The following is a 26399-nucleotide window of genomic DNA, read 5'->3' as shown; positions in this document are numbered from 1 at the left end:
CCTCTCCATTTTTGCGTATTTACAAGTTTTCATTCATTTTTCCAAAGCCAACCAATCTACCACACTAAGTAAGTAACGGGGGTTAGGATAAAGGCAGGGGAGGGGATGTGACGTATCTATCTTCAGGGTCTACATTGATAATAGACCTCTAATAAGTCAGCCCAAATTGCTTTGAATTTTTCGAGCATTCCCTTTCTCTGGAATGCCAGGCATTCGTTAGCTGAGTGATCAGCCAGATCACCAAGCCAGGCATCAATGTTTGATGGGGGTTGACTTTTCCATTGTGGTAGGGTTAATTTTTCAGTGCCCAAAGCTGCCTGTTGGCACCACGCTGCCTTGTTACCAGGGAACCTCCAGGTATCAGGAATGTAATCTGTGACACACTGTACCTCAAAATAGCTCCCTGTAAAACCCATATGTGTCATTCATATATAGTTGTCATATTTCATACAAAGCATGCCATGAACGATATCATATGAAAGGTCATGATCTTCTGAAACCCCTTGTTCTTTCCAAATATGTATATCGTTAGTGTGTATGAAGTAATGAGATTTTGCTGGGTGGTTGTCACTGAAATATGCTGTAAATTTGCTAGTGACGTACAAAGAACTTCCCCCCACCCAGGAGAGTGTTCAACGATCATGAATAAGCAGGGGAGTTGTAATCAAGGGATTTACACTTCAATGAGGGCGGCCCAAGCACCACACAATGGGGACTGTTCCACTCTATGACTCAGTTGCACAAGACCACCAGGGGGATTGCTCAACCTGATGACTCAGCAAAGCCCACCAGGAAGACAAAAACTTTAACTGAGGAGACTGGTCCCAGGCTTCTGGGAGAAGCCTGTGTATTAAGAACTGTAACATCCAGTGGGATGAGAAAATTGCTTGATCTAAATGCTGCCTAGGTAATAAGGTTTATGATTTAGACTGTGCACTTACCTTTTATTTTCTTTGGTAACTATCTCTAACCACTTATGCCTACCACACATTACACTGGTCTACAATTTTTGAGAAGTCGTCTGCTTCAGAGATAAAATGTGCTATTTATTATGTATTTTGATGTGCTGAATTCAAATATGACAATTAAAACAACTGATTGGCTACTGTTTCTAAGATATTTAAGTTTTTACATTTTATGTCTATGTATATTGTGCAGATAGTAGAGTTTTAATCATAAATTGTAAACCTAGGTCTTTTCATGTGTTTATGGTTGCTTTACATGATAATATTTCATCTGTCCTGTTTATGTAACACTTTAAAAATCAGCAAAAGGGTTATATAAATAAAATTTATTATGAAACAAAAGGCAAAAAACTAATCTGTACATAGTTTAGTCCTATTCAGTGTCTACTCGGCGCTTCTTGGCTTGTCTCTTGTATTCATTAAATGGAGCTTCTCTTGTCACTGTCCAGCAATAGTCTGCAAGCATTGATGGGCTCCATTTGCCCTGATAGCGTTTCTCCATTGTTGCAATGTCCTGGTGAAATTGCTCGCCGTGCTCGTCGCTCACTGCTCCGCAGTTCGGTGGAAAAAAATCTAGATGAGAGTGCAAAAAATGTATCTTTAGTGACATGTTGCAACCAAGGCTTTTGTATGCCTTGAGGGGGTTTTCCACCAACAACCTGTAGTTGTCTGCCTTGTTGTTTCCGAGAAAATTTATTGCCACTAACTGGAAGGCTTTCCATGCCGTCTTTTCCTTGCCATGCAGTGCATGGTCAAATGCATCATCTCGAAGAAGTTCACGAATCTGAGGACCAACAAAGACACCTTCCTTTATCTTAGCTTCACTTAACCTTGGAAATTTTCCACGGAGGTACTTGAAAGCTGCTTGTGTTTTGTCAATGGCCTTGACAAAGTTCTTCATCAGACCCAGCTTGATGTGTAAGGGTGGTAACAAAATCTTCCTTGATTCAACAAGTGGTGGATGCTGAACACTTTTCCTCCCAGGCTCCAATGACTGTCGGAGTGGCCAATCTTTCTTGATGTAGTGGGAATCTCTTGCACGACTATCCCATTCGCAGAGAAAACAGCAGTACTTTTTGTATCCAGTCTGCAGACCAAGCAAGAGAGCAACAACCTTCAAATCGCCACAAAGCTGCCACTGATGTTGGTCATAGTTTATGCACCTCAAAAGTTGTTTCATGTTGTCATAGGTTTCCTTCATATGGACTGCATGACCAACTGGAATTGATGGCAAAACATTGCCATTATGCAGTAAAACAGCTTTAAGACTCGTCTTCGATGAATCAATGAACAGTCTCCACTCATCTGGATCGTGAACGATGTTGAGGGCTGCCATCACACCATCGATGTTGTTGCAGGCTACAAGATCACCTTCCATGAAGAAGAATGGGACAAGATCCTTCTGACGGTCATGGAACATGGAAACCGTAACATCACCTGCCAGGAGATTCCACTGCTGTAGTCTGGAGCCCAACAGCTCTGCCTTACTCTTGGGTAGTTCCAAATCCCTGACAAGGTCATTCAGTTCACCTTGTGTTATGAGGTGTGGTTCAGAAGAGGAGGATGGGAGAAAATGTGGATCCTGTGACACTGATGGTTCAGGACCAGAAGTTTCATCCTCTTCCTCTTCCTCGTCTGACTCAAGTGAGAATGATTCTGGTGCATCAGGAACCGGCAGTCCTTCTCCGTGGGGTACTGGGCGTATAGCTGATGGAATGTTTGGATAATGCACAGTCCACTTTTTCTTCTTTGACACATCTTTCCCAACTGGAGGCACCAGGCAGAAGTAACAATTGTTGGTATGATCTGTTGGCTCTCTCCAAATCATTGGCACTGCAAAAGGCATAGATTTCCTTTTCCTGTTCAACCACTGGCGAAGATTTGTTGCACAAGTGTTGCAGCATATGTGTGGGGCCCACCTCTTGTCCTGATCTCCAATTTTGCAGCCAAAATAAAGGTGATAGGCTTTCTTAACAATAGTGGTTATACTGCGCTTTTGTGATGCAAAAGTCACTTCACCACAAACATAGCAGAAGTTATCTGCACTGTTCACACAAGTACGAGGCATCTCTGCTCACTTTGGCTAAACAGAAATGTGTCCCTTTGCAAAATCAAACAAGACAAATAAGAGAGCACGACACTGTATGATTTCTAGAGCTGATATAGGGCAATTTGTTCAGCAGAGTGATGTAAGCTTCGTTATGATTGGATCATCCATGACTTCTAGGAATAACATGATGCAATTCATATCATGTATGACGCAATACCAGCTTCAGATTGCATCATTCATTGTTTTGCCTAAAAAGCAAGTACTGTCCAAACCCAGTCATAGATTTATTCATAGATCCAGTCAAAGATGTATTTTAGTCATTTCTGGTTTAAATTGAGATCCCTTTATAACTCACTTATCCTCCGCCATTCCCAGGTCAAGGGTCGTATATACTGACCCAATAGCATATCTTGAAAACTAGAGCCAATCAACAATTTTAAGCATCATTTTCGTTCTCAGTGACCCAGAATTAGTAAAGTTTGACTACATTTATTTCAGAAGCATTTTGGCTGTAGAGCAGTGTTATCACTAAAAAATCTAGATCTTTCTGTAGTTAATAAATCTGTTTTATATTTTACCTAAAACAATTTGGTTTGGTTGAAGTGCTCAGGAAATCTCAGCTCAGGTACAAGACTGGTGCATGTCCCCTCCACATTGAGGGAGGGGTGGACTAGGTAACAAACTGAAACTGGACGGATTCTGACCAGGGCAAGATGGTATAGTTCTGGTGTGCAAAGCTGGCGAGAATTGGCTGGTGCCCTTCTCTGTGTGATTCATGAGTGGCTCAAGGAGCATTCATGCAATCTAGCTGGGTGTGGGGGGGGGGGGCAGGTGTCTTTGAAAATGTGCCTTTTGGGGAATTACACTTTTTTTAAAAACTCAGAATTTTTTATGTGGCAGGAAAGCCGTGTTTCCAAGCAACTCTGAGCCAGTGGGAATTTTCCACATGCCATCTGCTTCCTCACCATCCTCTGCCCTGGCTCCTGCTCCTTACCTTTCAATGGCCAACCAGATCTTCAACCCATCATCCCTGTAGTAGTAATTGGGAATGCAGTCAACCCCACGCTCTTGGATGTCATCAGGGAAGCAGAGGGATGCATAGGAGAGGCAGGACATGCCCTTGGCCATCAGCACCTTCGTCCCCTCAATCCCCGAGCCCATACTCTGGGAAGGAACCAGAGACAGATCCTTCAACCTCTGAGCCACCAGGCCCAGGGCAGGTTAGAATGAAATACCGCCACGATCTATTTCAGCGCAACGAGACAACTGACAATATGCCCCATGACAAATATGCCTCCCCTATGTTTCGCTTTGCATTGTACCCCAAAAATGACCGATCACTCACAACCTCCAGTGTATGTCCAACCAGTTCTTAGAAACCTCCAATGCTGGGAATTCCACAACCTCTATACTTGCTCCAGAGTTAATTATTTTTAGAGATGTTTCAGAGTAGCAGCTGTGTTAGTCTGTATCTGCAAAAGAACAGGAGTACTTGTGGCACCTTAGAGACTAACAAATTTCACTTATGCTCAAATAAATTTGTTAGTCTCTAAGCTGCCACAAGTACTCCTGTTCTTTTTATCTTTAGAGAGAGAAAGCTTTTCCTAATATCTAACCTAAATCTCCCTTGTTGAAGATTAATCCCATTACTTCTTCTCCTGCCTTCAGCAGGACCAGATAACAATTGATCATTGTCCTCTTTGTAACATATTTGAAGACTATCAGATCCCCCCTCTCAGTCTTCTTCTCTCAGGACTAAATGTGCCCAGTTTTTTTTTTAACCTGGCTTCATAGATCAGGGTTTCTAAACCTTTTATCATGTTTGTTACTCTTTTCCGGACTCTCTCCAATTTGGCCACTTCTTTCCAAAGTGTCACACACACACACACCAACCAGTTCTCCAGCTGAGGTATCATCAGGGCCAGACAATGACCTCTTGGGTTTTACACATGACACTCCTGTTAATACAGCTTAGAATAATATTAGCCTTTTTTCCAAATGCGTTGCATTGTTGTCTTATATTCCACTATAACTCCCAGATCCTGTTGAGCAGTACGACCCCCCCGGCAGCCAGTTATGTCCCATTGTGCAGTTGAGCATTGGAGTTTTCCTTCCTTGGTGGTGCACTTTGCACTTGTCTTCACTAAATTTCAGCTTGTCAATTTCAGCCCAATTTTTGGAGCTGTCGCAGTGGCTTTGAGTTCTAATCCTGCCTGTTGAAGTGCTTGCAACCCCTCCTGGCTTGGTGTCAGCATAAATTTTATCAACAAACTCTCCACTCCGTTATCCAAGTCATTCATGACAATATTGAATAGTGCCGAACCAGGCCTGACCTCTTGTGGGACCCCACTAGATTCCCTGTTTGACCTCGGACCATTGAGAACCATTCTTGGCATCTGGTCTTTCAACCACCCATAGTAATTCCATCCAGCCCAAATTTCCCTAGTTGGCACGTGGGATGTGTCAAAAGACTAAAATCAAGATATATCACATCTACTGCTTTTCCCCAGCCACAAGGCCAGCAACGCTGTCCAAGAAGGAAATTAGGTTGGTTAGGCATGATTTGTTCTTGACAAATCCATGTGGGCCATTCCTTCTAACCCTATGGGAACATATTGATTGTTTAATAATTTGATCCAGTATCTTCCAGTTAGACTGACTGGTTTATAATTCCCTGGGTCCTCTTTGTTCTTCTTTTCAAAGACAGATGTCATGTTTGCACTTCTCCAGCCTGCTGGGACCTCACCCGTCCTCCAGGAGTTCTGGAAGTTAATTGCTAACAGTTCCAATGAGCTGAAAGGAGAGCCATATGGTGCAAACACCGGGACTAACTGAGATGGAGGCTGGCCCGAAGTACCTGCTCTCCAGGAGGTTCCCGATGCAGTTTTCACGGAGAGACAATATGGGAAGACAGATTCAGGGGTTCCAGGTGAGCTCGGTACTCCCAAGTATGTGGCTCTGGGAGGGGAATGGGGGCTAGTGGTTAGAGCTGGGGGGAGCAGGGAGCCAGGACTCCTGGGTTCTGTCCCCAGCTATGGGAGGTGAGTGGGGTCTAATGGCTAGAGAAGAAGGGGCCGAGAGCCAGGACTCCTGGATTGTCTTCCCAGCTCTGGGACAGGAGTGGGGGCCTAGTGGTTAAAGTGGGGGGGCTGGGAGCCAGGACTCCTGGGTTCTTGCCCCGGCCCTGGGAGGGCAGTGGGGTCCAGTGCCCCGACTGTGGTGTCCTCTCACCCTTTTGATGTTCCCTCCGCGTCCGAGTAGCAGGGTCCTGCCCACGACGTTGATGTGCAGCGTGTAGCGGGTGTGGGGCAGCAGCAGCTAGGGAGGGGAAGAGCCACAGGGATGGGTGAGGGCAAGTAGGGAGCCACCCCCAAGCCCCAGCCCTGCACATATCCGGGGGGCAAGGACACAGCCCCTCCAAGAAACCAGCAGCGGCTCCTTCTCCCCCTTCATCCACGAGGTCGGGAGGGTGCTGGACCATGATGGGTAGAATGTGGCGAGCGTGGGCCACGCCCAGCCTGGCATAAGCACCTGCCAGGCACACGCATGTGCAGCTGGGCACAGCTGGATGCCGGCAGTGGGGAACATCTGGCACGCTTCCCCTGCAGGGCTCTTCTCTCCTGCACATCTGGGCACAGCTGGCCCCCGGGGTGCCTATTGGCCCTGCCCCCTCTGGGAGGGTGGCCCGCCCCTCTCTCACCTTAAACAGTGGGTGGCACATGGGCAGCTGACGCAGGGTGGCCAGGGCAAAGGCCTCGTTGATCAGGTGGGTGAGCAGCAGGTGGCTCACGGCCTCGTGCACCAGGACGTCAGCGTAGCGCACCCAGGTCTTGGCCAGGATCCAGTCCCACTCGGAGTCGCTGGGCAGGAAGATGGGGCTGTTGGGGCCTGGGCACTGGCTGAGCTGTGGGGGGAGAGACACAGGAGGGCTGGGGGGGCGGGTTTGCACAGGCCGGGGTGGGGGGGGTGAATCCTGCTGCTTCCCCTGGGGAGCCGAGGGGCTGGGACCTGGCTGCCAGGATGAGGGGACATGACGGTGCAGCAAATCGAGTGTTAGAAAGAGGAGACACACACAGCTGGGGTGTGCACACACACACACACACACACACACACGCAGCTTGGGTGTGTGTATACACAGAGCTGGAGTGTGCATATACACACACAACTGGGGTGTGCATACCCTACCTCTAGCTCCCTACTCTATACCCTTACCCTACTCTATAACCTAACCTAACCCTTATCCCTAACCCGAATCTTTACCCTCACCCTAACCTTACCTGGCCCCGCTGTGGAAGGGACAGACAGTGCAGGCGCCTGCATCGGGATTCAGCTCCAGGGAGAAAGGGCTGGAGTTCAGAGCCAGGTGCCAGTGAGTCTGCAGAGACCCACTCGCTGCCAGCGGAGATGGGGGTGGCCCAGAATAGTGTCTGTCGGGGGTGCTGGGAGCGAGGACTCCTGGGTTCTCTCCCCAGCTCTGGGAGGGGAGTGGGGGCTGGTGGTTAGAACAGGGGGGGTTGGGAGCCAGGACTCCTGGGTTCTCTCCCCGGCTCTGGGAGGGGAGTGGGGGCTGGTGGTTAGAGCAGGGGGACTAGGAGCCAGGACTCCTGGGTTCTCTCCCTGGGCCAGTCCTTTAGACAGCAATGCCCAGCCCTGGGACTGTGTAGGGGTGGGGGCTGCATGGGGGTCCTGCTGGGAAGTGTGTGGGGGCGCCGGGGGCTGTTACCTGGATGGCCACGGGGATGAGCTCCCCAGAGGGCTGCAGGTGCAGCAGGCAGAGGGGCGCGGCGATGTACTGCTGGTAGCCGTTGATCGTGTTGGCCGGGACGCCCTCCAGGATTTTATAGTCAGCGAGGAAGATGTTCCCCTTCTGCAAGACACAGGGAGAGCAGAGCAGAGTGTGGGGGCTGGTGGGGGCCAGCGCATCCGGGGGTGCAAAGAGGGGACCCCAGGGCATGGGGGAACGCTGGAATGCCAGTGCTGTGAGCTTCCCCGCAGCAGTGCCCTCTCCCAGCGCCGTGAGCTTCCCCGCAGCAGTGCCTCTCCCAGCGCCGTGAGCTTCCCCGCAGCAGTGCCCTGGGACTAGCCCCTGGAGTCGAGTGGCCAGTGTGAGCGTGGCCACTGGCTCTGGAGTTGGGCCAGCTGGACACCTCTGACCCGTGGCTGCTTGTGCCCGGAGCGACACTGGGGAGGAAGCCGGAGTGCAGCCAAGTCCCCCCAGGGGTGTCCCTGGCGCCCCACTTACCTCCAGCTCGTCCTGCAGGCTGGTGCTCTCCCCCAGGGAGGAGGCCACCATGGCCGGTGTGACAGGGAAGTTGCAGGGGAGCTCCGTGCAGCGCTGGATCACCACCGGGTGGACCCCGTTCAGGAACTGGTACCCAAAGAACGTGTCCTCTCGCCAGTGCGCACGCACGTACTCTGGGGGGACACGGGCAGGGCAGCCGCGGGGTTAATGTGCCCTGTCGGGACTCAGGGGAGCCGGGTTCAAGTCCTACCCTGGGTGCCTGGGGCAGCTTTCGGCAACTCTCGGGGCCACGGCCTCCCCCTGCTGGAGAACAGGGCTAACGGTCCAGCATAAGGGGGCCTGATCTCAGTGGGGGTCTGGGCAGCACCTGGCACAAGGCTGGGGGGGGTCCCTGATCACAGTCGGGGGGGTGGTCTGGGCAGGTGTCATAACTATAAAGGGAAGGGTAACAGCTCTCCTGTGTACAGTACTATAAAATCCCTCCTGGCCAGAGACTCCAAAATCCTTTTACCTGTAAAGGGTTAAGAAGCTCGGGTAACCTGGCTGACACCTGACCCAAAGGACCAATAAGGGGACAAGATACTTTCAAATCTTGGGGTGGGGGGGAAGGCTTTTGTTTTGTGCTCTTTGTTTAAGTTGTTGTTCACTCTTGGGACTGAGAGGGACCAGACATCAATCCAGGTTCTCCCCATCTTTCTAAACAAGTCTCTCATATTTCAAACTTGTAAGTAAAAAGCCAGGCAAGGCGTCTTAGTTTTACTTTGTTTTCTCAACTTGTAAATGTACCTTTTACTAGAGTGTTTATCTTTGTTTGCTGTACTTTGAACCTGAGACTAGAGGGGGGTCCTCTGAGCTCTTTAAGTTTGATTACCCTGTAAAGTTATTTTCCATCCTGATTTTACAGAGATGATTTTTACCTTTTTCTTTAATTAAAAGCCTTCTTTCTAAGAATCTGATTGATTTTTCCTTGTTTTTAGATCCAAGGGAGTTGGATCTGTATTCACCAGGGAATTGGTGAAAGGTTTCTCAAAGCTTCCCAGGGAAGGGAATGGTGGCAGCGGACCAGAACTAAGCTGGTAGTTAAGCTTAGAAGTCCTCATGCAGGCCCCCACACTTGTACCCTAAAGTTCAAAGTGGGGATACAGCCTTGACAGCAGGGCCTGGCACAAGCAGTGCTGGGGTCTCTAGCGGCTTGCGTCACACTTCCCAATCACCCTGCTCTGTGCGTGGGGGCTCTGGTGGGCCCAGGCGAGCTGGGCTCAGGGTGGGGGTGGGGGGGTCACCTACCTGTGATCGGGGTCTTGTTGAAACAGAAAACCTTATTGATGTCATCCAGCTTCGCCCAGGAGTTGGTGCAGCTCAGGAAACCCTTCAGCCGCAGCTCCACCTGCCTGGGGGGAGGGAGGGGCAGGGTGAGCGTGAGAGAGCCCCGAGGGGGGGCTTGGGAAGGGGATAGCCTTTCCTCCCCCCGAGAACCAGGCATAACAAATAGGGTTCCCCTTTTCTCCCCCCCAGAGACGCACTGGTGGCAAAGTGGAGCCACGCAAGGGGCAGCTGCCCCCTGTCGGAGTGATGAGCTCAGGCTCTCGGCAGACTCAGGCAGCAAGGCTGCGTTGGTTACACCTGGGTTTTCAAGCTCTTCTCCCCTACTACAAGGACTAGAGGGAGTAGTATGGGATGACGGGGTGTATGGGGATGGATAGAAAGCCAGGTAGATTGATGGGTGGGGATGGAGAGAATGAGAGAGAGAGAGAGAGAGAATGGATGTGTATGGGAATAGATAGAGTTAGGGTATAGAGTAGGACTAGGGATAAGGGTTAGGTTTTAGAGCAGGGTTAGGGGTTAGTCCCTGGGGCTGGGCCTTGGGGGCTGGGCTGCACACACACATCCCTCCTGCACCGCAGGAAGGTGGATGACTTGGGGAAGGGTCAGAGTTAAGGTTACGGAAAGATGTCAGGCTACACGGTCGGGTTAGGGCTAGAGAAGGACTATAGGGCATAGGCAGAATGAGAGAAAGGGTATAGGATATGGGTTAGGGTAGGATTAGGGTAGGATTAGGGAAAGGAGAGAGTACAGGGTTAGGGTTAGGGCTAGGGTTTGGGTTTAGTCTCTGGGAATGACCTGGGCTGTGGGGGCCGGCAGTCACACATTGACCCCGTGCTCAAGGAAGGGGGAGGTCTTGATGAAGGGTTAGGGTTACTGTGTAGGGTTAAGTATCAGAGGGGTAGCCGTGTTAGTCTGAATCTGTAAAAAGCAACAGAGGGTCCTGTGGCACCTTTAAGACTAACAGAAGTATTGGGAGCATAAGCTTTCGTGGGTAAGAACCTCACTTCTTCAGATGCCTGCAAGTTTCTTCATGAGGTTGATAGATTTCCATTCCATACGGCTAAATGCAGTGCCTTGCATGGTGTCAAGTATCAGAGGGGTAGCCGTGTTAGTCTGAATCTGTAAAAAGCAACAGAGGGTCCTGTGGCACCTTTAAGACTAACAGAAGTATTGGGAGCATAAGCTTTCGTGGGTAAGAACCTCACTTCTTCAGATGCCATCTGAAGAAGTGAGGTTCTTACCCACGAAAGCTTATGCTCCCAATACTTCTGTTAGTCTTAAAGGTGCCACAGGACCTTTTGTGTAGGGTTAGTGTATAGAGTTAGGGTTAGTGTATAGGGTTGTGTATAGGGTTATGATTAATGTATAGGCTTAGGGTTACTATATAGGGTTGTGTATAGGGGTAGGGTTACAGTGTAGGGCTGTGTATAGATTATGGTTAGTGTACAGGGTTAGGGTTACAGTATAAGGTTGTGTATAGGGTTAGTGTATAGGGTTGTGTATAGGGTTAGTGTACAGGATTAGGGTTAGTGTATGTACAGGGTTGTGTACAGGGTTAGGGTTAGGGTTAGTGTACAGGGTTAGGGGTAGTTTCTAGGGGCAGGCCTAGGGGCAGGCGCTGGGAACAGGTCTGGCTGTGGGGAAGCAGCACTCACGCGCTCGCCCCACGCAGCAGGAAGTTGGTGCTCTTGGTGAAGGAGTACATGCTGTTACAGTCCAGCTCAATGACGTTGTCCACTGCCAGACACCGGGGCAGTCCGGCGGCGTACTCCTTCCACCTGGGCAGGGAGAGATCGCAGGGGACGTTAGCCCTGGCCTGCCCCTGTGTCACGTTATTGACATGAACTGTGACCGTATAGACCATTGTTGCAACCAAGATCCTTTAGTGGCACCAAATGTTGTACAAAGGAGGTCAAATAAGGTGTCTATAAGGAGGTTATGGTTTACTGTGTGGCAAAGTACCTTCTTCTCCTCAGCAGGCTCAGTCCTTTTTAGCCTTGGAGACACAGGCTTGGGCAAGGCAAAACCTTGCAGGTAGCACAGGGTTTGGCTATTCCTTCCCTCAGTCAGCCCCTTGTGCTTGGTTAGCTTTCCTTCTGGGGACAGAGTGCGGCCTTCCTTGCGGGAAGGGTTCAGAACCTTGCTGCTCCTAGCTTACTGGCAGCTTCCCTGGTTCTCTCACTCTCTCCCCCCCCCCTTCCACGCCGGGGAGGGTTTAAAAAGGTCCCAAGCAGTTGGAGCCAGTTGAACCTAATTAGTTCCCTGGTAACCCCTTGTCCAGCTGAACCTTATTTCCCCATGGTTCTCTCTCCTCAGTGGCTTGGGAGAGGCCTTTTTAACCCCCTGGGACTGATTACTACCCCCCCCCCTTTGTAGCTGTTTGTCCTGGGTTTGCTACATATCCCGCCCCCCCGCCCGCTCAACACTACGGGGTTGGGCTACTTGGGTCGGAAAGCAGTGCACTCTCGACAGGCCATCCGCATTGCCATGTCGGGTCCCAGACCTATGTCGTACTGTGAAGTGGAAGGGTTGAAGCGACAGGAACCATCTTGTTATTCTCGCGTTTTTGTCCTTGTTTTGGTGCATCCACTGCACAGGGGCATGGTCCGTGACAAGGGTAAACCTCCGTCCAAGTAAATAGTAGCGGAGGTTCTCTATGGCCCATTTCACCGCCAGGCATTCCTTCTCCACCACGGCGTATTTCCGTTCCCTAGGTAGGAGCTTCCTACTAAGGAAGAGGACGGGGTGTTCATCATCTCCGACCATTTGGGAAAGCACCACTCCCAGCCCTACTTCAGAGGCGTCGGTTTGTAGGATAAACTCCTTCCCCCAGTCTGGGGCTACTAGTACGGGGTCTGTGCAGAGGGCCGTCCTCAGATCCACAAAAGCGCCCTCGGCTGCAGCAGACCATTTTACTATGTCAGGGCCCCGAGCTTTTGTTAGGTCCGTTAATGGGCATGCCCTGGTGGCGAAGTGGGGAATGAACCGCCTATAGTACCCCACTAGTTCCAGGAATGCTCTGACCTGTTTCTTCCGGAGTGGTCGGGGCCACTTCTGTATAGCTTCTAACTTGTTGAGCTGGGGCTTCACCACGCCCCTCCCCACTATATACCCAAGGTATTTGGCCTCAGCTAACCCGATTGAACATTTGGAGGGATTGGCAGTCAGCCCTGCCTTCCTCAGGGTGTCCAGGACCGCTTCCACCTTTTCCACGTGGGTCTCCCAGTCTGGGCTATATATGATGACGTCATCGAGATAGGCTGCCGCGTACTTTCCATGGGGTCGCAACAGTTTGTCCATTAGCCATTGGAAAGTAGCGGGGGCCCCATGCAACCCAAAGGGGAGAACAGTGTACTGATATAGACCTTCTGGAGTTGCAAAGGCTGTCTTCTCCTTGTCGGCCTTGGCCAGGGGGATCTGCCAATAGCCCTTGGTAAGGTCAAGGGTAGACATAAACCGTGCCTTTCCCAATCTGTCAATCAGCTCATCTATCCTGGGTATAGGGTAGGCATCAAATTGGGACACCTCATTGAGTTTGCGGAAGTCATTGCAGAACCTCATACTGCCGTCCGGCTTAGGCACTAAAACCACGGGACTGGACCATTGGCTATGAGATTCTTCAATGACTCCTAAGGCCAGCATTTTCCTGACCTCCGTCCTAATCTCTTCTCTCTTGGCCTCTGGGATCCGGTATGGCTTAACGCTCACCTTCACTCCAGGCTCCGTGAGGATGTGATGGTGAACCTCCGTAGTCCTGCCCGGCTTTTCGGAGAACACATCCTGGTTGCGTTTGATCAGGCTGATCACTTCTGATCGTTGTTCCGGAGTCAACTCCGGGGATATCCCCACCAGGTCAGGCTGGTTGCTTTTAGGGGATGGCGCCCCCAGCGCAGCCACCGGAGCTTCTCTATCCTGCCAAGGTTTCAGCAGTTTTATATGGTAGATCTGCTCCAGCTTCCGGCGGCCCGACTGTCGGACCTTATAGTCGACTTCTCCTATCGCTTCTATTACCTCGTACGGCCCCTGCCACCTGGCCAGGAGCTTGCTCTCGGCCGTGGGTATGAGCTCCATCACCCGGTCCCCCACCTGGAACTTCTGGGTCGTTGCTCGGCGATCGTAGTTTGTCCGTTGTGCCCCTTGGGCCTTCTCCATGTGTTCGCGCACAAGGGGGGCGACTTGGGCTATTCTGTCTTTCATCTGCAACACATGTTCAACAACGTTTCTCCCAGGGTTCGGCTGTTCTTCCCAGTCTTCTTTAGCCAGGTCCAGTATGCCCCTGGGGTGGCGACCGTATAACAGCTCGAAGGGGGAGAATCCAGTGGAAGCCTGAGGAACCTCCCGTATGGCAAACAGCAAGTAAGACAGCAGGGCGTCCCAGTCTTTCCCGTCACGACTAATCACTTTCAGTAACAGGTTCTTCAATGTCCTATTAAAGCGTTCGACCAGGCCATCGGTCCGGGGATGGTAGACCGATGTTGTAAGGGTCTGTATGTGGAGCATTGTACACAGGTCCTTCATCAGCTTAGACACAAAGGGGGTCCCTTGGTCCGTCAGGATCTCCTTAGGTATTCCTACTCTGGAAAAAATCTGGACTAGTTCTTTGGCTATGATCTTGGACATGGTATTCCGTAGGGGTACGGCCTCAGGGTACCAGGTGGCATAATCTAGTACTACCAGAATGTATTGATGGCCCCGGGCTGACTTTTCCAATGGCCCTACTATGTCCATAGCTATACGCTCAAATGGGACCTCGATAATTGGCAGAGGTACCAGAGGGGCCCTTAAGTGTGGTCGGGGCCCATGTATCTGGCATTCCGGACAGGATGTGCAATATCGTCGGACCGCTGCATAAACGCCAGGCCAAAAAAACCTCTCTAGAATTCGATCCAGGGTCTTATCTATCCCTAGATGGCCCCCGAACAGATGGCTGTGGGCCAGCTCCATTACGGCTCTTTGATGCTTCCGTGGGACCAAGAGTTGTAGTATGATTTGCTCTTGGACCCGGACTACTCTGTATAGCAAGTCATTCTTAATCATATAATATGGCCCCGCACCCTTAACTCTCCCCTCCACGGGTACCCCATTTACCTCGACTACTTCTTCGAGAATATTGTGGTATATGGGATCATTGGCCTGATCCTGACCAAAATTCCCGCGTGCGGTCCCCATTTGTCTAAACTCGGGTGGGGGTCTACCTCCGTCTCCCCCTCGGAGAAAGCCCCTGGGGAACCAGGTCCGGCGGTAGGGTTGTTGATCACCGACCCAGTCCCACTGTCAGTCGAGCCCCTTCTTTCCCCTACAAGGGTAGACTTCTGGCACTGGGTCAGGACCCCCGTCCCCCTCCTTTTCTCCGCCCTCCGTTCCCTCCTAGTCTTCCTGGACTTCCCCGGCGGGGAGAACAAATCCTGGCTAAATTCATGGAAGGCCGGGGGAGGGTTAACGATCTGTACCACACCCTGGGTCCCAGGGTCATTATTTTCTTCCACCTCCTCCCCGGGGAGTAGGCTATCAAACCCCGGGAAGTCTCGTCTGATAAGGACAGGGTAGGGGAGTTTTGGAACTACTCCCACCGTCAACCTAGTGGGGTTTCCGAGAACTTCTATTTTTACGGGGATAGTTGGATAATAGTTGACATCCCCATGCACACAGGATATCCCCGAGCGTTTGGCCCGGGATAGTTGGTCTTGCCCGACCAGCTTCCCCGAGACTAACGTGATTACAGTTCCCGAGTCTACTAAGGCTGTGGTCTTTATACCATTCATCTGAACTGGCCTAGTGTATCTATGAGGGACCATCGCAACCCCAACTAGACTTATTAGATCACATGGTCCCCCTATATCTCCCAGTTCGCATTGCATAGGCTCTCCTAGATTCGGGCATTGGGCAGCGATATGCCCCATTTCACCACAGGCATAACATCGGTACCCCGCTCGGGGCAGCCCCCTATTTTTCGGGCTGCTGGGCTTTATCTCTCGAGTCTTTCTCCCCCAGTCCTCAAGTCTCTCCGGGACAGCAGGCTGCTCTTCTGCCTCCTTCCTCCCCTCCATTGTCCGGCCTGGCGCTAGGGCAAACCGGGGCCTCGGTGCAGAGACTGGTCTCCGATTCTGGCGCCTTCCGTCCCCGGGGGTCCAAGAAAGTTCTTGAGCTGCTAAGTGTCTCTCTATGAGGGCAACTAGTTCATCATACGAGGAGGGATCATTTTGGTGGACCCACCCTCGTACGCCCGGCGGCAACCCCCTCATGTACCTGTCCAACACCAGGATTTCCACCACCTTCTCCGGCCCATGGGTCTCAGGGCGGAGCCACTTCCGGGCGAGGTGGATCAAGTCAAATAGCTGGGACCTCGGCGCTTTGTCGTCCTGGTACTTCCACTCGTGGAAGCGCTGGGCCCTTATGGCCGGCATCACCCCTGACCTCGCCAGGATTTCCGCCTTCAGCTGGGGGTAATCCATAGCTGCTTCTATGGTCATATCGAAATAGGCCTTCTGAGCCTCCCCACACAGAAATGGAGCCAGGAGGCCTGCCCACTGATCTTGGGGCCAAGCCTCCCGCAGTGCCGTCCTCTCGAATGCAAGGAGATACGCCTCTATATCGTCATCCGTTGTCATCTTCTGTAAATAGTTGCTTGCGCGTAGCGGCCGGGTCCCCTGGGGCTCATGCATCAGCGTGGTCAGGGCTTTCAACTGGTTCACTACTTCATTCAGGTGGCTCGATCTTGGACCGCCTGGTTCACCAGCAATTGGTTTGTCTCCTGTTGGACACGCACTGACTCTTGCTGGGCTGTCATCTGTACTCTGGTAGCCTCTTGTTGGGCCGCAGTGGCCTGAATCAACGCCTTCACTACGTCCTCCATATTTTTATTTATTTATTTTTTTATTTTTTTGTGATTTACCATGCCCTGAGATGGCTTGCCACAGCGCCTCACTATTATCCCACCCCTGACACCACGTGTGGCAAAGTACCTTCTCCTCAGCAGGCTCAGTCCTTTTTAGCCTTGGAGACACAGGCTTGGGCAAGGCAAAACCTTGCAGGTAGCACAGGGTTTGGCTATTCCTTCCCTCAGTCAGCCCCTTGTGCTTGGTTAGCTTTCCTTCTAGGGACAGAGTGCAGCCTTCCTTGCGGGAAGGGTTCAGAGCCTTGCTGCTCCTAGCTTACTGGCAGCTTCCCTGGTTCTCTCCCTCTCTCCCCCCCCCTTCCACGCCGGGGAGGGTTTAAAAAGGTCCCAAGCAGTTGGAGCCAGCTGAACCTAATTAGTTCCCTGGTAACCCCTTGTCCAGCTGAACCTTATTTCCCCATGGTTCTCTCTCCTCAGTGGCTTGGGAGAGGCCTTTTTAACCCCCTGGGACGGATTACTACCCCCGCCCCCTTTGTAGCTGTTTGTCCTGGGTTTGCTACAACTGGTTATGATTATGCTATCTGTATGCAAGTATCATTTGTGTATTTAAAGTTATAAGTATTGGCTCTATACTGTCTGTAGTTCAAACTTGTGCTGTGCTTCTGGGTGACACCCCAGACAACTTGGCATCAGCACTGCCTAACCTGCTTGATGGCCCATTAAGGACCATCAGCTGTACAACTGACCCATTGAGAGAAGGCAGATACGCCTTGTGACTCTGCAAGGCATGCAGGGACCTGCCTACGGAGAGAACTCGGAGGTTATTCCAAGCCATGTGCTGGGCAGCTTGTGTTTGGAACAACGAAAGCAGAGGCCACATGGCAAGAGAGACTATAACAGGCTGCTGCATCTCCTTCATCTTGTCTTCAATCCTGCTTCTTACTTCTGGAGGAACCTTGCTACCAACTGAAGCTCTGAACAAAGGACTGAATGACCCATCCCAGCTGTGGATGGACTCCAGAGACTTGATTTGAACCTGCAGCTTATTTCATCACTGCTACAAGCCTGAACCAAGAACTCTGCCATTAGTGTATGTAATTGATTCCATTTAACCACTTCTAGCTCTCATCTCTATTTCTTTCTTTTATGAATAAACCTTTGGATTTTAGATTCTAAAGGATTGGCAACACCATGATTTGTGGGTAAGATTTTACTTGTATATTGAGCTGGGTCTGGGGCTTGGTCCTTTGGGATCAGGAGCACCTTTTTTCTTTTACTGGGGTCTTGGTTTTCATAACCATTTGTCCCCATAACGAATGGCACTGGTGGGGATACTGGAAAACTGGAGTGTCTAAGGGAATTGCTTGTGTGACTTGTGGTTAGCCAGTGGGGTGAGACCGAAGTCTTCTCAGTTTGGCTGGTTTGGTTTGCCTTGGTGTGCAAAGGAACCCCAGCCTTGGGCTGTGACTGCCCTGCTCTAAGCAATTTGTGCTGAATTGATACTCTCAATTGTGTCCCGCCAGAGGCAGCATCGATACACCCTGCAAACCCAGCCACCCTCAGCCACAGTCCTGGGCCTACCTGTCCTGCAGTTCTTATCGCCCCCTCCATCCCCAGGACCCCACGCAGGCCTGAGCCCCGGGGAGCTCCCCCAACCCCCACAGGGTCTCACTCACCCATAGCACTTGCGTCGGTGCGTCAGCTCAGCCTGCCGCTGCTCCAGCAGCAACGGGGAATCGGCATCATCACAAACTGTCTGGCCTGGGGGAGAGGAGAGAACGTGAGAGACAGAGAGAGAGAGGGGGGTGTATGGGATAGATAGATAGATTAGATAGTGGGTGTGTATGGGGATGGATAGACAGACAGGGATGTAGACGGGGATGGGTGGATGGGGACTGATAGAGGGGTGTGTACGGGGATGGATAGACAGAGGGGGGGTGGATGGGGACAATTAGACAGAGGGGTATATATGGGGATGGATAGACAGAGGGGGGTGTACGGGGATGGACAGACAGAGGGGGGTGTACGGGGACAGCTAGCTCGCTATGACCCCAAGCAGCACCAGGCCAACTCCCATGTCCTGCTCGCAGCCCCCTACCTTTGCCCTCCCGCAGCTCCAGGGTGCGGTAGCCCTCGATCCACTGGTAGCAGGGGAAGCGGTAGCGCTGGCCGTGGGGGGAGACGACCTCCACGAAGCTGCAGTACCAGTTGTCGGTGGGGTAGAAGGAGTAGGGCTCCTTGTGGAGCCGCACCAGGACGATGTCCCCCAGCCAGCGCCGGCTGCACAGCTGGAACTCCTCCACCTGCAATGGGGGGGGGGGGACCGGAGCGTGAGGGTGTGACTCAGGGATTAATCCAGCAACTCAGGGGTGAACCGTCAGCATCTGTTTCCTCCCCCCCTCAAAATAAAACACATGTTGGCCTCCTGTGCCCCCATTGTGTGGAAGTCTCCAAGGAAACACAGATCGGCCAAGTCACTGTTGCAACTACTGTTCTACTCAGCACCCGCCTTTCATTACCCTGGAGGTAGAGGCCAAGGTTTACCGGTTTGGCTACATCTTGAGGTACCTCAGCATAGCCGAGCAGTGTATAGGAGAAGGGCACAATCTCTTTAAAGCCTTTGTGAGCCCTCTAGCGGTGCCCACCATGTTTTAGGAGCTGCCAGAAATTGGTCAGAGCAGCCGTGTGCATCTAAGCTTGGCCTCAGTTAAAGCGCAGGCTGAGGTCCTGCCCCTCACCCATCCAGCCCTCTACCGTGGGCTCAGCCCGCCCCATCCATGCCTTGTGGTTTAATGAGAGGGGCACCCTGTGTGACGTTGCGCTCCATACGTTTTATAAAAATATGCTTATAAGTGTGGATATGATGTAACTGGAATATGCTTTATGCAAAAGGTCTCTTGTAGGGTATCATTACAAAGCTTATAATCTACTGTGTGGTCATCCTATTTGTATGAATGTATCACTCTTGTATCTGAAACTAGGAATATGAAATATAACTCTGAGGTCCTATTGTAATTATGCAAAGTGTGGGCCATTATCGGTGGTTTGGAATCTTGATGGCTCCCATTAATCAGGACAATTGGTTGTAAATGGCTCTGTTTACTTGTAAGCTTCCTGTATACGTGTATGCCAGCAAGTGGGTAATGAAGTCTGACAGTGACATGTGATCATGTCACCTGAACTGGAATCCATATTAAACCTGGTGCTTTTCCATTTAGAAGGAGGGGTGGAGACCCAGAGAGACAAAGGATTCCTGCCTTGGGCCAAAGCTATAAAAGGGGGTGGAAGAGAACAAAGGAGGCTGCCAGTCATGAGAAATCCTCCAGTTACCACCTGAGCTGTAACTAACAAGGGCTGTACCAGGGGAAAAGATTGTACCAGGGGAAAGGATTGGGCCCAGACTAGGAAGGAGTCTAGTCTGTGAAAGAAGCTTATTGGAACATCTCCGAGGGTGAGATTTACCTGTATTCAGTTTCTTAATGTATTAGGCTTAGACTTGTTTTTTTGTTTTATTTTGCTTGGTAACTTACTTTGTTCTGTCTGTTATTACTTGGAACCACTTAAATCCTCCTTCTTATACTTAATAAAATCACTTTTGTTTATTAACTAACCCAGAGTAAGTAAGTAATACCTGGGGGAGCAAACAGCTGTGCATATCTCTCTATCAGTGTTACAGAGGGCGGACAATTTATGAGTTTACCCTGCATAAGCTTTATACAGAGTAAAACGGATTTATTTGGGATTTGGACCCATTTGGAGCTGGGTGTCTGGGTGCTGGAGACAGGAGCACTTGCTGAGTTGTTTTCAGTTAAGTCTGCAGCTTTGGGGGACGTGGTTCAGACCTGGGTCTGTGTTTGCCCCAGGCTAGCGTGTCTGGCTCAACAAGGCAGGGTTCTGGAGTCCCAAGCTGGCAGGGAAAACAGGCTCAGAGGTAGTTTCAGCACGTCAGGTGACAGTCCCAAGGGGGTCTCTGTGACTGAACCCGTCACACCCCACTCCCCAGGGCCCCGCCAGGGCCCCAGTATTGAACCCCAGCCTGCCAGGTCCTCGGGTGCCCTCCTGAGCTGCTGCCCCTCCTTGAACCTGCAGCCCCGGGGCAGCCGCAGCCCAGGCCCCCGATGGGCTGGGCTGGCCACGCTCTCTGTGGGTATCCGGACTATATAAAGACCCCAAGAGCCAAAGGAAGCTGGCTGAGCAACAGACCGATGCCTGTTGCCTCGCTCAGCCCTGCCCCATGGCTTTGCCCGGCCCTGTCCCACTGCCTCACCTGATCTCCAACCAACCCGCTGACCCGGCCCCATGCACCAGATCTTCCGGCCCTCCATGAAAACTCCAAGCATTGCCCCAGATATCTCCGATACTGATCGACCTCCCGGCTATCCAATCCCTTGAGTCTTGCTCTAGGCCCCCCCCCTTAGCCTGCCCTGTCCCCCAGGCATTACAGTCTCTGCGAACTGTTCCCTTGTGATCTCCAGCCCCTGATGCTGGCTACTCACCAAAACACCAGGCCTGCCATCCCAAAGGAGCAGCAGCTCGGGGCTGGCATGGCACTTAACGCTGCTGCAGTGAGCTCTAGTGCTAGCGTAAGGGAGACAGAGTTCGTTTTCTGAGTAGATGCAGAACGTGAGTCCGGGTGTTGGCCTCTAGGGCCTACCGTGAAACATATCAATGGCAGTTTGGTAGCTTCTCTTCTGTCTCTTTAGAGACCAGGCTGTGACTCCACAAAGGAATACAGCAACTTCTGCACTTGGATGGGTCCAATGGGCCCATCTAGCCCAATATACCGTCTCCCACTGCGTTGCGAAAAGCCGCTCAGTTTGAGTAAGACAACCCACAGAAACATTTTGCAATAACCTTCCCATGAGTGAGGCGTCTCCCTCTCTTAAGGCACTTGGGAACTGGCTGGGGACCAGGAACCGCAGGGCAGACAACCCTTGTTTATTGCAGCAGATGGAAATCTGGATGATATTACAATGATTTATTGAATTATTTAATCCCTCTGCTCAGCCCTGCTAAGGTCTTCCAATTAGTAGCAGTGAATCCTGGGGTGAATGTAAAGCCCTTTAATCCGATTACATGTTTGCTGCTTTTGTTGAATGTCCTGTTATTTATTTTTCAATTATTATTATTATTATTATTATTAATATAAAAAGAAGTCACATTTTCCAGATTTTTTCTGCCCCGCAAACAGAAAAAATTCAGTAAAAAAAAAAAACAACCAAAAACCCTAGAGTCTCACAGATTCACATGACTCCAGGTGCTTGGGGCTTTAAGATATATCCCAAAGATCACATGATGTGCAAAAAAGTCAGGCGAGTTAGCAATGCTGTAGAAATGCCAGCACTGTTAACTATTTCAGTGCCATGTGCAAGTATTCACACACCATCAGTGTATAGGCTTGTTTGTCAGCCTGAGATTGAATTTGGGGTGTGACTTTTCCATATGCTTAGATCTTATACTAATATGTGTAAACAAAAGACAAAGACTAGGGGCATGCACAGCAGGTATATTTGGGCCTGCTAAGGAGGAGGAAGGGGGAATAGGGAAGGGGGACACAGGCCGGGCTCTGCAGCATCAGAGCAGGGTACGGGGGACAGTGGGGAACAGACACTGCTGGCGTGTAGAGCGATGGATATGCCTACTTGGAACTAACTTTGATAAACATCGCCTGCACTTTGGACGGCTGGCCGCCTGCTTTCTGTCCACATGACGAGAATCCTCTACACGCTCCCATCGGGACTAGGGTGCATGACTGGATCTGTGGAACTCATTGCTGTGTGCAATCGAACTAGTGCACACTACCCAGTTCCATACCAAGTGCTCAAGCCGGTGTGGACAATACCCCATTTGCCTGTGACTATCCAGTGGACTCATAAACATGGACAACAGCACGCGAAACCTGCAGGAGCAGCTCGCTGCCACTGCCAACAACCGGACAGATTTAAAATATACACCCCAGAATGGTGTTAAAAGACTTTGACCCTGTCAAAGGAAGAGAAGCAATTCTGGTGGTGGCCCAGATGTTGGACTATATTACAATGATCAGGGCTCCAGATGTTACTGTGGATTATTATGGCTATTGGCCTGTTGTTAAGTATGCTAATTTTGCAATGTCTACTGTGGTGTTTAAGGGGGGCACAGACCCACAAGGTACAACCACTAAATGTCATGGAAGAGCCCTACACCACAGTGTGACAGATAACCCGGACCCAACCTCTCAGGCACACCATAATGGGGCGTCTGGCACACTCATTGGAATATGGATGTCCGTACGAGGGAAGGTGCAGGGCACAGGGGGCAGTGGGGCAAATGGAGCATCAGCACATTCCACCTTGATGCCTGGCCCTATCAGGAAATGTGTTGCCATATGTCCTAGGCTTTTCCTGGGATACCTGGGCCAGCGGATCCCAGAAGAAAAGAAAAAGAAGGGGGTGGAGTGTGAGGATATAGGCTTGTTTGTCAGCCTGAAATAGAATTTTGGGTGTGACTTTTTTATCCTTATACTAATATGTGGGAAGGAAAGACAAAGATACGGCATGTTACATCTGCCCACAACCAGATGGGGTGATAAGAGATGGAACTAAAATGTTACAGGGCGTGCTGGGAGTGTAATCTATGAGCATGCCTGGCTCCTCTTTCCAGCCAAGATCAAGCAACCAGTTAGGAGGGACAAGAGCGGCTGGGGGGGGGGGGGGGAGGAACACAACACACTAAAAGCCGGAGAAGAGCCTGGCCTTGCCCAGGACACAACCTCACTCCTTACCCCTCTGTAGTAGTGCAGGTGGCCCACTCCAGCCGGGGGTGGGACAGAAGCAGCCAGGGAGGCTGTGGAAACCTGCAGCTAATTAGGGCGAGGCTAGTTAGGAGCCAGATGGGAGGCAGCTGCTGGGGCAGAGCAGATATAAAGAGTGGCCCAGCAGAGCGGAGGGGAGTATCTCCCCAACAAGCAAGGGAGGAGGACTGGCTCCCAGGGATAGCACTGGAGATAGAGCAGTGCTGGGCAGGCTCAGGGGAGCGGAGGGGGAGCTCTGGCCTGTTGCCTGCTAGGCTGGGCAAGGAGGCTGCCACTAGAGGGTCCCTGGGTAGGGACCCAGAGTAGCGGATCGGTCTGGGTCCCCCCTTGCACTGCACCTGGCCATGGAGGAGCAGGGCCGATACAGACTGCAACTTGGCCCTGAAGTGAGGAGCTAGACTTTGGGTTGTGGTTGGCCCCTGTGGCGGGTGCAAGCCACAGGACTGCCATGACCCCCGGAAGGGAGGTGAGGAAGAAGTAGTGGGCACTGCCACAGGGAAGTGTCCTGTAGAGGACTCTGCTGAGTGGGGGAGCAACGCGGGTCTGAAATAGTGGAGTAGAGCAGACAATGGACACCCCCTGCAGAGGGCACTTCGGAGGTGGACTGAGCTAATCCCCGGAGCAACCAGCAGCTGGTGAGTCCTCCGGACCGTTACACCCTCCCGTGGGGTACAAAAGCGGTAGGATGAAGACCCCAGACTCACGCCTCTCCAAAACGGAATATGACCATAAGCTGTAAGGGGTGGAACCAGGGGTGTGCACGGCTGGTATATTTGGGGCTGATAAGAAGGAGGGGGGAAATTGGGGAACAGGGACACAGGCCGGGCTCTGCAGCATCAGAGCTGGGAACAGAACTCTGGGAAATAGACTTTGCCAGCGTGTAGAGCGATGGATGTTTGCTTGGAACTAACCCCAATAAACATCATGTTACCTGCACTTTGGACTTCTGGTCTTCTGCTTACTGTCCATGTGGCAAGAACCAGGGGAGGGGGTGAAGGGAAAGCCCCCAACATGCACCATCCCTCAGCGTCCCTCCCAAACCATCATGAGTTTGGTTTACAAATCATGAGATTAAAAAAAAAAGCAGTAACCCGTGTGGTTTGTATTTTTGAGGCATTTCTACAGCTAGTCTATTTTAGGTACTTATCTGGCACCCATCACTGCTGTATGGAGGCACCTTGAATCTTTAACACATTTACCCTCACAACACTTTTGTGAAGTAGTACAGTGCTGTTATCCCCATTATATAAATGGGGAAACAGAGTCACAGAAAGGCTTTCACACAGTGAGACTGGAGTAGCACAGGGAATAGAACCAGGATTTATCATAGCCCTGGCAATGGCTCTAACCACTGGACCATCCTCCCCACGTAGTATAATGAGGACATAGAACGGATTTTTCAGTTAAGGCAATTCAACAAAGTTCTCGTCAAACCGAAAAAATTAAATTTTTGGCGAATCAAAAAGTCTGGGGACATCATTTCAGGTTAAACACAATATTTCATTCGACCTGAAACAAAATGTTTTGTTTTGATCTCGAGCATTTTTTTTAACATTTTAAACAAAATGAAACATAAAAAAAATGTTTATTGCCTAGAAAAATTGAACACTTTCATTTTGAAAATGAGAAGACCGAAACATTCTGATTTTTTTTTGTTTTGGAACTCAGTTCAGTGGAATCAGTGCAAATTTGTAAAAGGTCATACCAAATAGCCATTTTTCACCACACAAAAAATTACCGTTGAAAATTTGCACCCCTTTCTCCTCTCTAGCATAAGCAGTAACATTCTCACAATAAAAGCTGCCAGTCTTCTGTCATAATCACGTGACTCCAGGCACTTGAAATTTAAGAAAAAAACACCAACTATTTGGAGATCTTTTAAGCTGCACTTAGTTCAGGTTTTCTACGCAACCACAAGGACTAGAAACTTCAATATTTTTTTCAAATGAACTTAGAGTCGCCCAGCGTAACCCCATGACTCCAGAACCTGGGGATTGATGATCAAACAGCCCCAAGTCACAAGCGTTTGTGATCCCCCCACTTTCTACTGGGAGGTTCTGTCCACAGAGCTTGGCCCCGTTCTACTAGTACTCACCGCCCCGGGGTTGAAGTTCTTCCCCCAATTGTCGAGGGGCTTCTTGTCGCGCTCCTCATAGGTCCCTACCAGGGTGATGGAGATGGAGCTGAACGTCCCGGCTAGCAGGAAGTTCCCGGTGGCAACACGGACTTTGTAGGTGCCCATTGTAGTTTGTGAGGCAGGGAGGAGCGTACCTGGCGGGATCCCTTGTCTGGCTGGCTGTCCTTGCCAGATATCCGGTGTTATCTCCCAGTCGTGCCCGACTGTTGGTTTTTATATTGCCCTCATTAAGCAGCTGGTGATGTGAGTGGTGAGTTCTTCCATGAATCAGCCACCCCCAGCACTGGGGGTTGGACACAGGCAAAGGGCAGTGAGGCTGACTTGGCTAGTTTTCATTTCTAATGAATGCTTAAGGACGCCTCCAACTGCTGCCTGCATAGGGTGATAAAACAAAGCAGTGACAGCCCAGATGTTGGACTAGATTGATAACTGGTATATTTCTGATATGGGAAATGTAAGAAAGAGTGACTCCACAGCAGAACCCAGGATTTGGACTGACCATTAGAAAGAAATATGTCTCTCAGCCGGCTCTCTCAACCAGCTGAGTTTGTGCTAATTGAAACAGGCCTGCCAGTTTGCAAGGTCTGTGCTAATTGTAGAAAAACATCCAGAGACAAAGAGTTTGCTGGTACAACTTTGTTTTCCTGAACTCTGGAATAAGATGAACCCCCCACTCTTGCATGCTTATCTTGTTCATTTCCTTTTAGATATAACAAGTGGGATGAATAGACTTATTGAAGTCTGCCATGTCCCACTGATTTTAGAATGGTTTTGTTAAAGGATGGGTAGATTATTAAAATGCAGATGTGACAGGATATACATTGAAGTGTGATTGTATGTATGTATGATTGAATGAGGAATGACAGATTAAAGGTTGAGGTGCCAGCCTTAAAATAAGTTCGTCTGGCTGAAGAAAGCAGTGGACGAGATAGCCCAATAACCCTGAGGGCATACTTGCCCCAAGGACAGGAGGGCCGAAGAACAAGATAACAACCTACTGTCATTCCATCATTGCTGTGCCATCTGCATGATTGACTATCACCTCAAATGT

The 26399-nt window shown here is 50.7% G+C and overlaps 1 protein-coding gene across 1 annotated transcript in view; it reads right to left on the bottom strand.

Moving 5' to 3' along the window:
• LOC135889190 (arachidonate 12-lipoxygenase, 12R-type-like) overlaps positions 1-25453 on the bottom strand; it is a 28029-nt gene extending 2576 nt beyond the window's left edge. The window contains exons 1-10 of the mRNA XM_065417017.1: positions 25307-25453; positions 18517-18721; positions 18095-18179; positions 11239-11361; positions 9545-9648; positions 8258-8430; positions 7739-7882; positions 6716-6919; positions 6247-6333; positions 4010-4179 (exon numbers count right to left, since the gene is read on the bottom strand). Coding sequence (XP_065273089.1) covers positions 4010-4179; positions 6247-6333; positions 6716-6919; positions 7739-7882; positions 8258-8430; positions 9545-9648; positions 11239-11361; positions 18095-18179; positions 18517-18721; positions 25307-25453 — 1442 coding nt within the window. The remainder of the gene's footprint in view (positions 1-4009; positions 4180-6246; positions 6334-6715; positions 6920-7738; positions 7883-8257; positions 8431-9544; positions 9649-11238; positions 11362-18094; positions 18180-18516; positions 18722-25306) is intronic.
• Between the last annotated feature and the right edge of the window lie 946 nt (positions 25454-26399).

The sequence above is a fragment of the Emys orbicularis genome, chromosome 15, assembly GCF_028017835.1.
Source record: "Emys orbicularis isolate rEmyOrb1 chromosome 15, rEmyOrb1.hap1, whole genome shotgun sequence".
In the NCBI taxonomy this organism is placed as follows: Eukaryota; Metazoa; Chordata; order Testudines; family Emydidae; genus Emys; species Emys orbicularis.
This window is presented reverse-complemented; position numbering and strand designations above follow the sequence as displayed.